Here is a 13,488-nt window from a genome sequence, read left to right on the forward strand (position 1 = left end):
GAGCAACCCTAGAGCTCCATGCTTGCTAGGCAAGGGCTATGCCAAGTGAGCTGCCTCGGAGGCCCATCCTGTCCTCTCCACACTGAGGAACCTGCTTAGAGTCCCTGAAAGCAGTGCACCCTAACTAGCTGCACACGCTGAGGAGAACAGTGATAACCACACTAGCACAGATGCTCTGGCAGGGCACTGGCAGGGCAGTGCCTACTGCAGCTTCAAGGGAAAGTCTCCCCTTTCTTCACTTCTTGGCCTTGGTGTTCCACAGATGGGAAAGAGATCTGTCTTCTACACTGCTGAGGAATTGGGGCCAACACACCAAAGTTGTTGTTGGGGAAGCTGGGGCTGGGCTCAGCCTTTCTTCTGGAGTTTAGCATTTATTAGGATCAGAGAGTGGGTGAGGCTGGAGTTTGCACATCTGGGTGCATGCTGGGTTTGTGCCAATACGTGCGTGGGTGTCTTAGTACCAGCCTGAGAGCAGGCACCTGGCTCAAGCATGGGTTGGGCGTGTTTTCAGACGTTCACAAAGAGTGGGGCAGCCATGGGCTGTTACAGAGAAACAGGCTTTCAGACAGTGTGCTGCTGCCAAAGGGAGGAGGGAAAAAGCAAGTGTGAGCTGGCGACACGCCTTTTTAGAACTGTCTGAGGAAGGGAAGTGTGGCTGCGACAGACCCGTACGCCTTGGGAAGGGACGCTGGCCTTCTCAAGTAGAGCTTTTTCTTCTCCAGTATCCTCCCTTTTGAGTGCCGGATGTTTCCCAGCCCTTCTCTTTCTGGGCAGCAACACCATGGGGTCCTGTACTCACTGCTGGCATCTATGACTGTTATTGAAAGCGTGATTTATTTATGTCCTCGGTAGTGTTGGGTAATGAACTCAGGACCTCATGATTGCTAGGCAGATGCTATAGCACCCCGCCACATCTGTGACTGCTATTCTAGACGAAGCACTGGCTAACTCCCAGGGCTCTACCTAACAAGAGGCCACAGAACAGCAAAAATTCAGCAAAAGTTCAGAATTCATTCTTCCAGCCTGAACTCAGCAGGTTAGGAGTAAGCTCCTTCCTCAGCTGCTGCCGAGGGCTCATGGCCTGCCTTAAGGACTCGGACTTTATTTAAGTCTCAGCTGCATTGTTTTAAACTCATAAAGCGAACTTGCAGGAGCACATCAACTGACCTCTTCTTACACATCAACATCTGCCTGTACTGGAAGAGTTAAAAGACAGGAAAAAGCTGAATATTGAGGTTTATGTCTGTTATCCCAGGACTTAGGAGGTAGAAATAGAGATAGGAGCAGGGGTTCAAGGGCCAGCCTCTGCTACATAGTGCATTTGAGGTCGGTCTGGGTGACATGAGACCTTGTATCAAAACCCCAAACAAACCAAAGGAAGTGAGAGGAGGAAAGAGAATCACATGAACACCAGCATCTGCACAGCACTGTGACCCTCGAGGAGGGAGGGTGGCACACACACAAGCACTGCCACTGTCCAGAGCCATCTGGCATTAAGCAGCGAGCCTGCTGAAGTCTGTAGGAACTGGACGTGGTTTCTTCTTGAATGAAGAACAGTCCTCACTGAACCCAAGAGGCTGTGTGTATGCATACAAATTACACCCGGATCCAATTGCTCCACAGGGCAGCTACCTACTGCCCCAGTGTTGGCAGGGTGTTCTTCCAGTGTGCAGTCATTCACTTACCCACTGGCCTCTACAAGAAAGGCCCTGTCTGAGAGCCAAGTGGACTCTGACCCCTGACTCCAGAAGACAGTAGTGGAACTCTCCTAAAGGCCAGATCCATGTATCTAGGCAAGCCCATTAGCTGGCCCTTGTTCCCGTTAGAGAGCTAATGTCATGGACAGGTGCGTTTCTAGCTCAGTAGGCTGTTAGGAGATGAGAGGTGGCTGCAGGATGTGGTCACAAGGAGTGCCATTTCAAGGAGTGTCCCCACCACCAGCTAAGCAGATGTCCTCCACCAGGCCCTCTGCCTCGCCACTAGAAGCAATGAAGCCAGCTGACCCCGGACAGATCCCTCTGAAACGGTAAGCGCAAAGAAATGTCCCTCTTCCCTTAGGTTGTTTTGTCAAAGCCAACTGACAGCTTTGTAATCAGGAAGCAGCACTAGTGGACTGTCACAACTACCTAAGGACCTTGCTGCTGTTGCTGGGGGACAGACAAAGCCCAGCTGTGCAGCAGTGTGGGCCTAAAACATGCAGGAATGCTGATGCTCCTCTCCTGCCTTCTGCGCTCACACACTGGCTCCTCCTCTGTCCTTCTGCTCCCCAAATAATCCTGCTCCCAATCCTGCTGCTTTTCTGGACCTCAGATGATTGCCATGGTGCAGTTGTTGAAGGGCTGTGCCTTTCTGAGAGGAAGCCTTTGTATGTGTCAGAGTTGTGTACCCATGCCTGCAGGGGACTAAGTGTGTGTGCGCGCCGTGCATGCATCTGTGACAGTATCTGGAGATGGTCCATGCCTCCCTTTTGTCAATCTCCACCTTGCTTCCTGGTCCTAACCTTAGCTCGGCTTTACTCAGCTTTTAGCCACTGAGCTGCCTCTCCAGCTCCACCTTACTTTATGAGGCAGGGTCTCTCACTGAACCTGGAGCTCATAGTGTTGGTCAGACTGGCTGGCCAACAAGCTCCAGCATCCTCTATCTCCACCCCTGCAGAGCTGTGTCTCGCTTTTCCATAGGTTCTAGGATCCACAGCAAACACTTTATGAACTGAGCCATCTCCCAGCCCTGCTAGAAAACCGTGATGCACATTTCAGAGCAGACATCTGAGCTTAGGAACAAATAGTGAAAGACAGTTTCTCACAGTAACTAGAGAGACTGCCAGTTGTGTGGCTCTGTGCAGAGGAAATTCAGTCCTTACTTCTACCCTGAGCTGTTATTAGACTCTAGGGGTGCCACCACAGGTGGCTCAGAGGGAGTCCTTGGTAGGGACATGCCTAGAAGCCAATGGAGATGAGAAATACCTAGCAGCACTGAGCAATGGTGGCGCATGTCTTCAATCCTAGCACTTGGGAGGCAGAGGCAGGTGGATCTTTGTGAGGTCAAGGTCAGCCTGGTCTATGAAGCGAGTTCCAGGACAGCCAGAGCTATTATACAGAGAAACCCTGTCTTAAAAAACAAAAACAACAACAAAAAACAAACAAACCAAACTATGGTGAAAAATGACACAATGCCAGTATCCAAAACTGGATAATAAGGACAAACAAGACCATGGGACAAAGCTGGCCTAATCTATCATTTCTCTTGTCTATTCCTCAAGATGTTGTTGTGCCCTCGGCGAAGGAATGCTGGAACTATCGGGACATTTCATGAATACTTATCAGGGGTGGTCTTTCAGCTCCACGATGAAATCCACAGTGTTCTCAACCATCAAACGTCACAGCAACCCAAGGAAGAGCCCTGAGCATCTTCACCACCGCCTGCTCCAGGAAAGACGCAGGAAGAGTGAATGCAGGCAGATAAACTTCACTAGTCTCAAGGGCTTGGCAGATGGTTCACGGCTGGCTCTTACAAGCCACGAGCTAGAAAAATGCCCTTGTGACCATTGATGGGGCCTCCAGGGCTACTCAGAATTCTCCTCCAAGCAAAAGTCTTAGCAGTTATGCCAATGTCCAGGACCCATGTAAAGGAGGGGTCAAAAGGCATGTCTAGGAGTGACACTGTGTAGCATAGCAAAGTCTCCTCTTCCAATTCAGGGCTTCACTGTACCTGGTCAACTTGAAGTCCATATGCTAAGGTTTGTGCATAGAACCCTGGAGACATGTTTGAAAGGCCAGAGTCCAGAGGCTTCCTAGGACAGCCTCCTCCTGAAGGGAAAGTCTTCGCCTATTTCTGACCCCCCTCCCAGGGGTGCCCTGTGTGTCACTGTCTCACTCCATCCCTCCACACCAGGCCCTGCCTCTGCTTTGCTTTTCTGAGTAATTCCAATTCTCTCCACTCATCCCAGACATAGCAGGTTGTGTTAGAAGGCAGCAAGAGCCTTATTACACCCAGTATGGAACGTTGCACTCCAGAAGGGAGAGGGGCAGGAGCGTGGCGGGCTGGCACATGTGTAGGGTATTTATAGCAGAGCCAAGTGTGGCTGGGTTTGGCAGACAATTACTAAACACAGTCGTGGAACAGGTTCTTAAGAAAGCTCTGCTTTCCCCGCAGAGGAACATCCGGCAGCTAAAGAAAGGGTCCCAGTTCTGCCTGGGTGGAGGGACTGCTGCCGGAAGCAGGGTGGGGGATGTCTCAGAGTTTTCAAGGAGGTTGGGATGTGCTGTGATTGGGAACCATGTGATGCACAACACATCACAGCCTCTGTCCTCTTCATTCAGTGACAACAACCACTTATGCCTTGTGTGGCTCTGTTCCTAGAGGGCAAGGAAGCGCTCACATAGTTAGCACTCCTGTCCACCATGGCCAAGCCCAGTGCTGCGTGGTCCCTATATGCAAGACAGTGCTTGGTGCACAGAGAATGGCTCAGCTGGTAGTTTTTCTAGCTGGCTTGATGCCCTTGGTTTTCTTTTCTCTCTCTTTTTTCTTTTCTCTCTCTCTCTCTCTCTCTTTCTTCTTCTTCTTCTTCTTCCTTCTCTTTTCTTCTTCCCTCTTCCCTCCTCCCTCTTCCTCCTCCCTCTTCCTCCTCCCCCTCCTCCTCCTTCTTCTTCTTCTTGTACTAGAAAGTTTATTATAGATACAAATGGTATTTTTGAGACAGAGTCTTACTGTGTAGCTCTGTTTAGTCTGGACCTCCTCATGGAGATCAAGCTGGCCTTGAACTCACAAAGATCTGCCTGCCTTTGCTTCCTGGGTCTAAAGGATATTCAAGGATATTTTCCATTTTAAGTCAGAGACACTGGAGTGAACCTGTAACCTTGAGTTCAAGGGTAGCATTGTATACATAGAAAACTCTAGCCTTTAATCCCAGCACTTGGGAGGCAGAGGCAGGCGGATTTCTGAGTTTGAGGTTAGCTTGGTCTACAAAGTGAGTTCCAGGACAGCCAGAGCTATACAGAGAAACCTTGTCTCGGGGGGGAAAAAAATGGGGCTGGTGAGATGGCTCAGTGGTTAAGAGTACCGACTGCTCTTCCAAAGGTCCTGAGTTCAAATCCCAGCAACCATATGGTGGCTCACAACCATCTGTAACAAAAGTCTGATGCCCTCTTCTGGAGTGTCTGAAGACAGCTATAATGTACACACATATAATAAATAAATAAATAAATCTTAAAAAAAAAAGGAAAACTCTAGGTTAGCTAGGGCTATATAGCAAGATTCTCTCTTAATAAACAATGGTCTGGGACATAGATCAGGTGGTTCAGTGCTTGGCTAGCTAGCATTCAGGAAGTCCTGAGTTTAGTCTCCTGCACTACATAGTGAGTCTGAGGTCTGTCTAAGAGGTATGAGCCCCTGTCTTAAAACACCCACACTCACACACCCATTCCCAACCCAAGATGACAGAAAGCTGTGCTTGGCTGGCCAGGAACTACTATAAGCAGTGGTCAAACAGACTTGAATAGAGACTGAAGTCGGCTGAGGGAGGTACTGACTAGGCTGAGAAGTCTGGGGTCCACCAGTGGGAGGGGCAGGGGACCCTGGTTGTCCAGGTACCTGAGCTCTGGTCATGCTTGTACTCATAAGTAGGCATGTGCACTTGTGCAGTAGTTCCTACCTTGTAGGCTAGAGGCACTGTCTAGAGAGAAGGGAGCAATGAGGAGGGGAGGTACACACCTTGAGCTGTGCTGGAAGGGCCCCTGTGGGTACAGGGCAGGGTTGTAGGCTCCCAGGCTGCTGAACACCTTTTTGACCTCCTGCAGTGAGGGACACCAGAAATGCATGTCTTCATCTGTCAGGCAAAGGGGGGGGGGGAAGAGTTAGGACTGGGAGAGGAGGGCAGGTTACACTTCTGCTCAAGGGTCGGGGTGTGGTCCCCAGCTTCAGGTACACAGGCTCTGTACTTGCACCAGGAGCACTCGCTGCAGAAATGAAGCAACAGGTGCTTTGTGTTTTGGGACTTTGGGGGCTCTTGTTTGGTCTTTGGGGTGCTCTGAAGCCACAAAAGCCAGAGGAAGCCAGTGGCTGACCATCCATTCACACCAGGTAGGAGCTGGGCTCAGCAGCTCATAGCCAAGTGAGATACAGCCACAGCACTGCCTGGCTCCCCGACACACATGCTCATGTCCCTTCATGCCCACTGCTGTACTGTGGACTGCTGCAGAGACCTCTGTGGGCTCACTGGGCCACTGTCCATGCCAGGAGTGAGCCTGGCCTCCCTTTTAGCCCACATCAATGAGGAGGGGGGGATCTGCTTCCTTGGGGCTTTTTCCCTGTAGACAACTTAAGGACATGTTCAAAAAAACAACAGTAAAACAATGATTGGCCATGCTGCCAGGAGATCACCCACCCCACAGGTCTTTCTGCCTCTTGGCCCCTCACATTCTCACTGGGAGGCCGAGATTCTGTCTCTGTTCTGTTAACATTTCTCTACATTATCTTATCTGTTCCTTTACTTGCTTCTGATCTGTCTTTCCCCAACACCAGTGTGTGCTGGCTAATGCCTGTAAGCCTAGCACTTGAGAGGATGAAGCAGGAGGATTGCTGTGAATCTGAGCTGTTTTGGATGCTGGATGAAACTATCTCTCAAAATAAAGATAAGCCGGGCAGTAGTGGCACATGCCTTTAATCCCTGTACTTGGAAGGCAGAAGCAGGAGGATTTCTGAGTTCGAGGCCAGCCTGGTCTACAGAGTGAGTTCCAGGACAGCCAGAGCTACATAGACAAACCCTGTCTGGTGGGGAGGGGGATAAATAAAAATAGAAATACCACTGGGGAAGGGCCACATTGGCATGGGTCATGTCTGTACTTCCAAGGCCTAAAAGCAGATAGCATGAAAGTGAATGAATGAATGAATGAATGAACAAGTAAACAAAAAGAGGCACTCCAAACAGCGTGACTAAGCACTTCACAGCTAAGAAGGTAGCCCTAAACAACCTCAAGATGAGCAGGCTGAGTGCAAAGCCACGGGTGTTCTCAAATGTTGAATCAAGACATTGGGGGCTGGGCTAAGACTTTTGAGATGTACAGGGAGAGTGTCCTACCCTAAGGTAAAGAGTAACCTAGTGGAGGCTTCATCCTCTGCTCTGGGAGCACAGGTCCAAGAGGGACAGGAGCCAAGGAGATAAGCACAGGCCCAGGGTCTTCCTACAAAAATCCAAGGCAGGTGAGAGGTACATCTCACAGCCCCCTCTGCTCCTCCTGTACCTGCAGTCCAGGCCCAGGTGCTGCGGGAGGCAGAGGCAGGAGGATCACTGAGATTTCCAACCCAACCTGATCTACAAATAAGTCCCTATCTTTAAAGAAGAACAAAGACCAGAGGGCAGGCAAGATGGCTCCCTGATAAGATAGTCAGGTCCTTGCATTTAAACCTGACAATCTGAGGTCCATCTCCAGATCCATTCAGTGGATGCAGAGAGTCAAACTGGCTGTGTTCTGATCTCCATATCAAAGCAATGACGAAAACATGCCCACACAAATAAATACACATACACACAAATAAAGAAAAAAGTAATGATGAGATAAACTAAAACCCCAGACTGAAATGGCACTGAATGTGCCCAGGGCTGGGGAGCTGACAACAGTCAACAGGAGAGGGAAGGTGAGGCTACAGGCTGGGGAGCTGACAACAGTCAACAGGAGAGGGAAAGTGAGGCTACAGGCTGGGGAGCTGACAACAGTCAACAGGAGAGGGAAAGTGAGGCTACAGGCTGGGGAGCTGACAACAGTCAACAGGAGACGGAAAGTGAGGCTACAGGCTGGGGAGCTGACTACAGTGATGGGTGAGGGAAGGTGAGGCTACAGGCAGTGCTGGGGGAGGTGCCCACCTGGAAAAGAGACAGCCATGACAAAAGCAGGTTAGCAAGACAAGGCACAGGAAAAGGGAAATGGCAGGGTCATAGAAAACAGGAGCCTCTTTCCACAAGAACCTCACAAGGCTCTGTTACCTAAACTCATGGAGAGAGGTTTGCTGCAGGCTGCACGGTCTGCCATGCTGACAGCGCCTGGCCAGGGACAGGGTCTTTGAAAGCTGGCTAAGGCCATTTTCTTTTCAGCAAGCATATTCCTCTACTAAGAAATGTATATGGGTCGGGGACTAACCAAATAAGTAATTAGACTCTTAGAGGAGGAAAAACTGTGTTTTTTCCCCCATCTTGGCAACCTAACAAGTCAGAGCAGTAATGACAGCCCTCAGCCTCCTCACAAATGAGCTGAGAAGAGGAAAGGTTCCAAAACAATACGTGTGGGTTTGCCAGGGCCCTGTTTACCTGGGCCTCCCTCCGGGGCCTGTGCACGTACACGCACGAACACGTGGGCGGGAGCATGAACTTTCCAGAGAGGGGAAGAGAATGGACCTAGGGCGAGGCGAGGCTGGGCTGGAACATCCTGCCAGAGCCTGGAGGGGATGTGTCCTGCCCCACTTCAGCCCCCACAGGTGCTCAGGGCTCTAAATCCCCTCTGAGGGCAGCAGTGTTGAGCTCCAACATTGTACCCCACCCCCTTTCTTTCACCCAGTTATACGCCCCAGCATAGTGTGACCAAGCCTGATGTGACAGCGGAATTTCAAAGGTAGGGGGCCCAAATGTCTGGATAAATCAGTCCCCATCAACAGCCTGGGAAGTGGTTCTTGGATGACAGGAAAATACCACCCAGAGGCCATAATTAAGGCTTCCTAAGTAGGCCATGCGCTCAGCTTTTCCTCAGCTCTGTGTCCCAAATGAGCTGCCAGGCTCTTTTCCTATCTCAGTTTCTCCATACCCAAGGCAGTCATTTTAGGTGACTCCCAGAGCAGCCCTGGGGCATGGGGGCTTTTCAAATGCCAGTGTGGGCAGCTGGGCTCTGCTGGGGGCTGGGCTGGAGATGGCCTTTAGCGGCTCTCCTGGGATGGAATGGATACTTTAAAAGGAAAAACAAAAAAAACCCAACAACAACAAAAAAACAGTCTCTGGACTAAAAAAGTGACTTTTCCATCTGTGTCACGGAAGAAGCTGTTTTTCAGGGCTGTTCTCCCAGCACGGTGACACGGATGAGAACACCACATGCCTTCTAAGCATTCCTGCAGCCACTTGGCCAGCCCCAGCAGCACTGAGCCTGGCTCTCCGTTCCCTCGCTGGGCCTCCAGCATCCCTGTGCCAATGGTGAAGCAGGCTCCACTCTTGTCCCTATCGGCTCAGCTCAGGTGTATGCTGAGCAGCACCATCAACCTGGGTCCTAACTCTCCGAGGTCTCACACACCTCAGGAGGAGCGGAGGCCCCAGGAAGGGGAGGAAAGTGACTCTCAGGAAAAAGGGAGCTTTCATCCTTACATCGGCAGGCTGTAGGGTTCAGAGAACTCAAAGGAGGCTGGGAACTGACTTACTTCCCATCCCGGCTTGCATTATGTCACTTCCCTCAGCTCTAACTGGCATCAGAATCACTTGCTTTTAGTCAGTCAGCTCCAGCTTCAGACCCTGAGAATGCTTCTTCACTCAGCAACTGTTAACTCAGCACCGAGCTGTGCTGTTGTGAATGTTCCGTGGATAAGAATCCTGATTCTGGATGCAACAGTTTGGTGGAAGGGCACAGTGCACAAGTGAAAGATGAACCCGGGGTGGGGGTAGAGACGCCAGTTGGCCAGGTGGTACGTAGGTAGGAAAGGGTGGTCAGAATGAAGCGGAACATACCCTGAGGAGTAATAGTGACAGAATATGCTCACAGAGACCTGAACCCATGGTGGATCTCAGAAGCAAAGGAATGGATGCTTGGCTTTAGGGTAGAGACAAAGGCACAGAGGCAGAAGGGTATCCAGAAAGGAATGGCAAAGGGAAGTTGCTGGACTAGGGAGGTGACCCTGTCATCCAAGGGACCTGTACTTAATGAAAAAGGAAGTTCTTCCATCAAATCAGGACTTTAATTTGCTTTCTTTTTGTATTCCTGGAGATGGAACCCAGGCCCTTGCACATGCTCTACCATTGGGCTCCATACCCAGGCCTTGAGTTCCTACTTTAAACCCATGTACATACCACCACTCTGAGCACAGTATAAGCACAGGCACAGCCGCTCTCCTCTGTAAATCCTGCTCGCTCATCTCAGTGTTTCTCCCTGTTTGTTAGGCTTCAACTCCTTTTGAAATCTTCTCTTCCCCGCTTTCCCTCTCCCTCTGAGATAGGGTCTCACTATGCGTCCTAGCCTTGAACTCTCGGCGATCCTGCCTGCAGCCTCTGAGGCACAGGGAATGCAGGTGTGAGCCATCATGTCCTAGTCTTTGGGAACTTGCAGTTTGCTCTCTGTCCTTGCTCCAGCTCCAAGCCTGCTTTTGTCTTTGCTCTTCTCCCAGTCATCCTGAGCGGAGGCCCGCCCTTTGCTGTTACTCACAAGCCTCCTGGCTTGTGACCCCTCCTGAATGTGCTCCTGGCATCTCTGTGGGCCTCAGGCCTGCTTACTCATTGCTCTGTGCACAGAATAAATGATGCTGTCCCCAGGCCACCTCTCCTTTCCTCTGCCCTCTGTAACATACACCACTGCCTGGTGTCACCCAACACCAGGGTATTCAAGGCCCCTACCATTCAGACTGTATTGTGCCAGAACACAGAAGCACGCATACCTGCTAGACAAAAACAGACAAAAGCAAAACAAAAGCTCACCTATGCTTACAGAAGCTTCAAGTCTAGGTTTCTATACTGAAAAGGGTCTGCACTGCTCTGGTCTGTCATTCTCAGCCTGCGTTTCTCAAGCTCAAGCTCACCTCATGGTCTAAGAAGACAACTGTAGACCCAGCTAGCACATCTTGGCTCCAGGCATTTTCCTCTTTCTTTTTAAACCATATATTCATTTTGGAAAATATGACATTTTCTTACATATATTCCATGGACTTGCATGTATACGCACACACACGCACATACACACAGATGCCTGAGATCCATATGTGAGAGAAAACATGTTTGTCTGAGTCTGGCTTGATGCATTTAACATGATGATCTGATTCAGTTCTACCCATTTTCCTCAAAGTGATATAATTTCCTTCTTACTATATAGCCTTGACAGGCCTGGAACTTGCTATGTAGACTGGGTTCAACTCACAGAGACCTGCCTGCTTCTGCCTCCCAAGTACTGGAACCAGAGACATGTGCTACCCTGCCTGGATATTGTTTGACTTCCTGATGTCGGCCATTCTTGTGTGTGTGTGTGTGTGTGTGGGGGGGTGGTGGTGGTGAGAAGAGACCAGCCACAGCGTTGATTTGCATATCTCTAAAGGCTGAGGTCACTGCATCTTTTCTGAGGGACGTGTGTTCAGTTCAGACAGTTTCTCCTTACTTTGCCATCTGTTCCAGTTTCCCTCTCTTCTCTCTTTTGTGAGAAAACACTGTGACTGAAAGCAACTTAGAAGGAAAAAGGGTGTATTTGGCTGACACTTCCAGATCACAGTCTGTCACTGAGGGAAGTTGGGGCAGGAACTCAAGTAAGAAAGCAGAAACCACAGAGGAGGCTGCCTGGTGGCTTACTCTCTCAGACTTAATGCTCAGTTAGCTTTCTGAAAGAGCCCAGGACCATCTGCCCAGGGAATTGTGTTGCTCCTGGTAGGTTGGAGCTGGGGTTCTGTCACATCACTCCTCAAAACACCATCTCCCACAGACATGTCCACAGGTCGCTCTGCTGTGGGTAATCCCTTGTTTGAGAATCCCTTTAGGTGACTGTAGGTTATGTCAACTTGACAGTTAAAGCCAAGTAGGACATCATCTAAAGGTGTACTGCTCGGAACAATGTGGGGAATCTTAGTGTGACTCGGGAGACAGTAACAAATCCCACCCTTCTAACTTCACACACCAGTCTCAAAGTGATTCAGATTGAAAACGGCTTCCCGGTGCTGTTCTGGCATGTGGGCCTAAAGCAGGTCCTCCTTCTGGGGTTCAGAACCCAACACTTTTGGACTATGAAGGAGACAAAATAGAACCATATCCTGGCAAGGGCCCAGAGTAAGAGGACTTCATTCATTCACTGCTTTGGAAGACAGTGCAGTGTTTCTCACAAAGCTCAACACGCCTTTACAAGGAGATCCGACAATGCTGCTCTTTGGGAGCTAGCCAGCTGAGCTGAAAGCAGGGCCTGTGAGATGCTGCATGTGTTTCTAGCAGGCTTAGCCATATTTGATAAAAACTGGAAACCAGGCTGGGCAGTAGTGGCTTATGCCTTTAATCCCAGGCACTAGGGAGACAGAGGAAGGTAAGTCTCTGAGTTGGAGGCAGGCCTGGTCTACAGAGTGAGTTCCAGGACAGCCAGGGCTGTTATGCCACAGAAAAACCCTGTGTCAAAAAGACAAAAAAAAAAAAAAAAAAAAAGACAAAAAAAAAAAAAAAAGAAAAGAATAAAGAGACTCTGCCTTTATGAATAAGGTGTAAACAAGAAAGACACATAGCATCTAAAAGCTCCCAAGTAGTATTAATAAGTAGCCAAGTATGAGTCCCACTAAGCAAAGGAAAGCTTGCTGTCATTACAGAACAGTGTGTGTGGCTGATGACAAGGGGTGAGGTGGCCAGGAGCCCCTGCACACCAACTCTCCTTGAATACCCAGAGCTCTTGACCTGTGGTCGCTGGAGCTCCATGCCAGGTACAGAAGACAGTGGCACTATTGCAAGCTTAGCAGCAGAGGAGAATGCCTTTTCCAGACACTGACTCTTGGGTAGCTGCTAGTTCCCACTGATTGAAATGTTAAAATCCATCAGTCTGGAGAGATGGCTCATTGGTTAACAGCACTTATTGCTACTCTTCTAGAAGATCCAAGTTCGGTTTCCAACACCCATGTCGGGTGGTTCCCCATCACCTGTAACTTCAGCTCTAAGAAATCTGATGCCCTCTTCTGGCCTCCAAGAACACCTACACTTATGTGCCCACACGCAGACACAAACACAAGTTTTTTTTTGTTTTGTTTTTCAAGACAGGGTTTCTCTGCATAGCCCTGGCTGTCCTGGAACTCACTTTGTAGATAGACCAGGCTGGACTTGAACTCAGAAATCCACCTGCCTCTGCCTCCTGAGTGCTGGGATTTGCCACCACGCCTGGCAAACACAAGTTTTATAATTTAAAATGACACAAATAAGTCTTTAAAAAGATGATTTGCACCAGGCAGTGGTGGCACACACCTTTAATCCCAGCACTGAGAGGCAGAGGTAGGCGGATTTCTGAGTTTGAGACCAGCCTTGTCTACAGAGTGAGTTCCAGGACAGCCAGGGCTACACAGAGAAACCTTGTCTGGGGGGATGGGGTGGGCAGGAGGAAGATGATTTGCCATGATAAAGTTGGATTTATTCCAGAGATACAGGGATGACTCCACACATGCAAATCAATAAATATAATAACTTGCATAAATGGACTAAAGGACAGAATTTACATGATTATCTCAACAGATGTAAAAAAGACTTTCAACAAAATTCAACTTTTTTTTTTTCTGAGACAGGGTCCCACTGTGTACCCCCTGAATGAC

The 13,488-nt window shown here is 49.6% G+C and overlaps 1 protein-coding gene across 3 annotated transcripts in view; it reads right to left on the minus strand.

The window, feature by feature from the left end:
* Positions 1-13,488, minus strand: part of Fam178b (family with sequence similarity 178 member B) — a 122,439-nt gene that overhangs the window by 41,711 nt on the left and 67,240 nt on the right. For all 3 annotated transcript variants that reach the window (XM_021158105.1, XM_085836364.1, XM_021158096.2), the window contains one exon: positions 5,710-5,824. In XM_021158105.1, coding sequence (XP_021013764.1) covers positions 5,710-5,824 — 115 coding nt within the window. The remainder of the gene's footprint in view (positions 1-5,709; positions 5,825-13,488) is intronic.

The sequence above is a fragment of the Mus caroli genome, unplaced genomic scaffold (genome assembly GCF_978045245.1).
Source record: "Mus caroli unplaced genomic scaffold, Mus_caroli_1 scaffold_1, whole genome shotgun sequence".
NCBI classification, from domain to species: domain Eukaryota; kingdom Metazoa; phylum Chordata; class Mammalia; order Rodentia; family Muridae; genus Mus; species Mus caroli.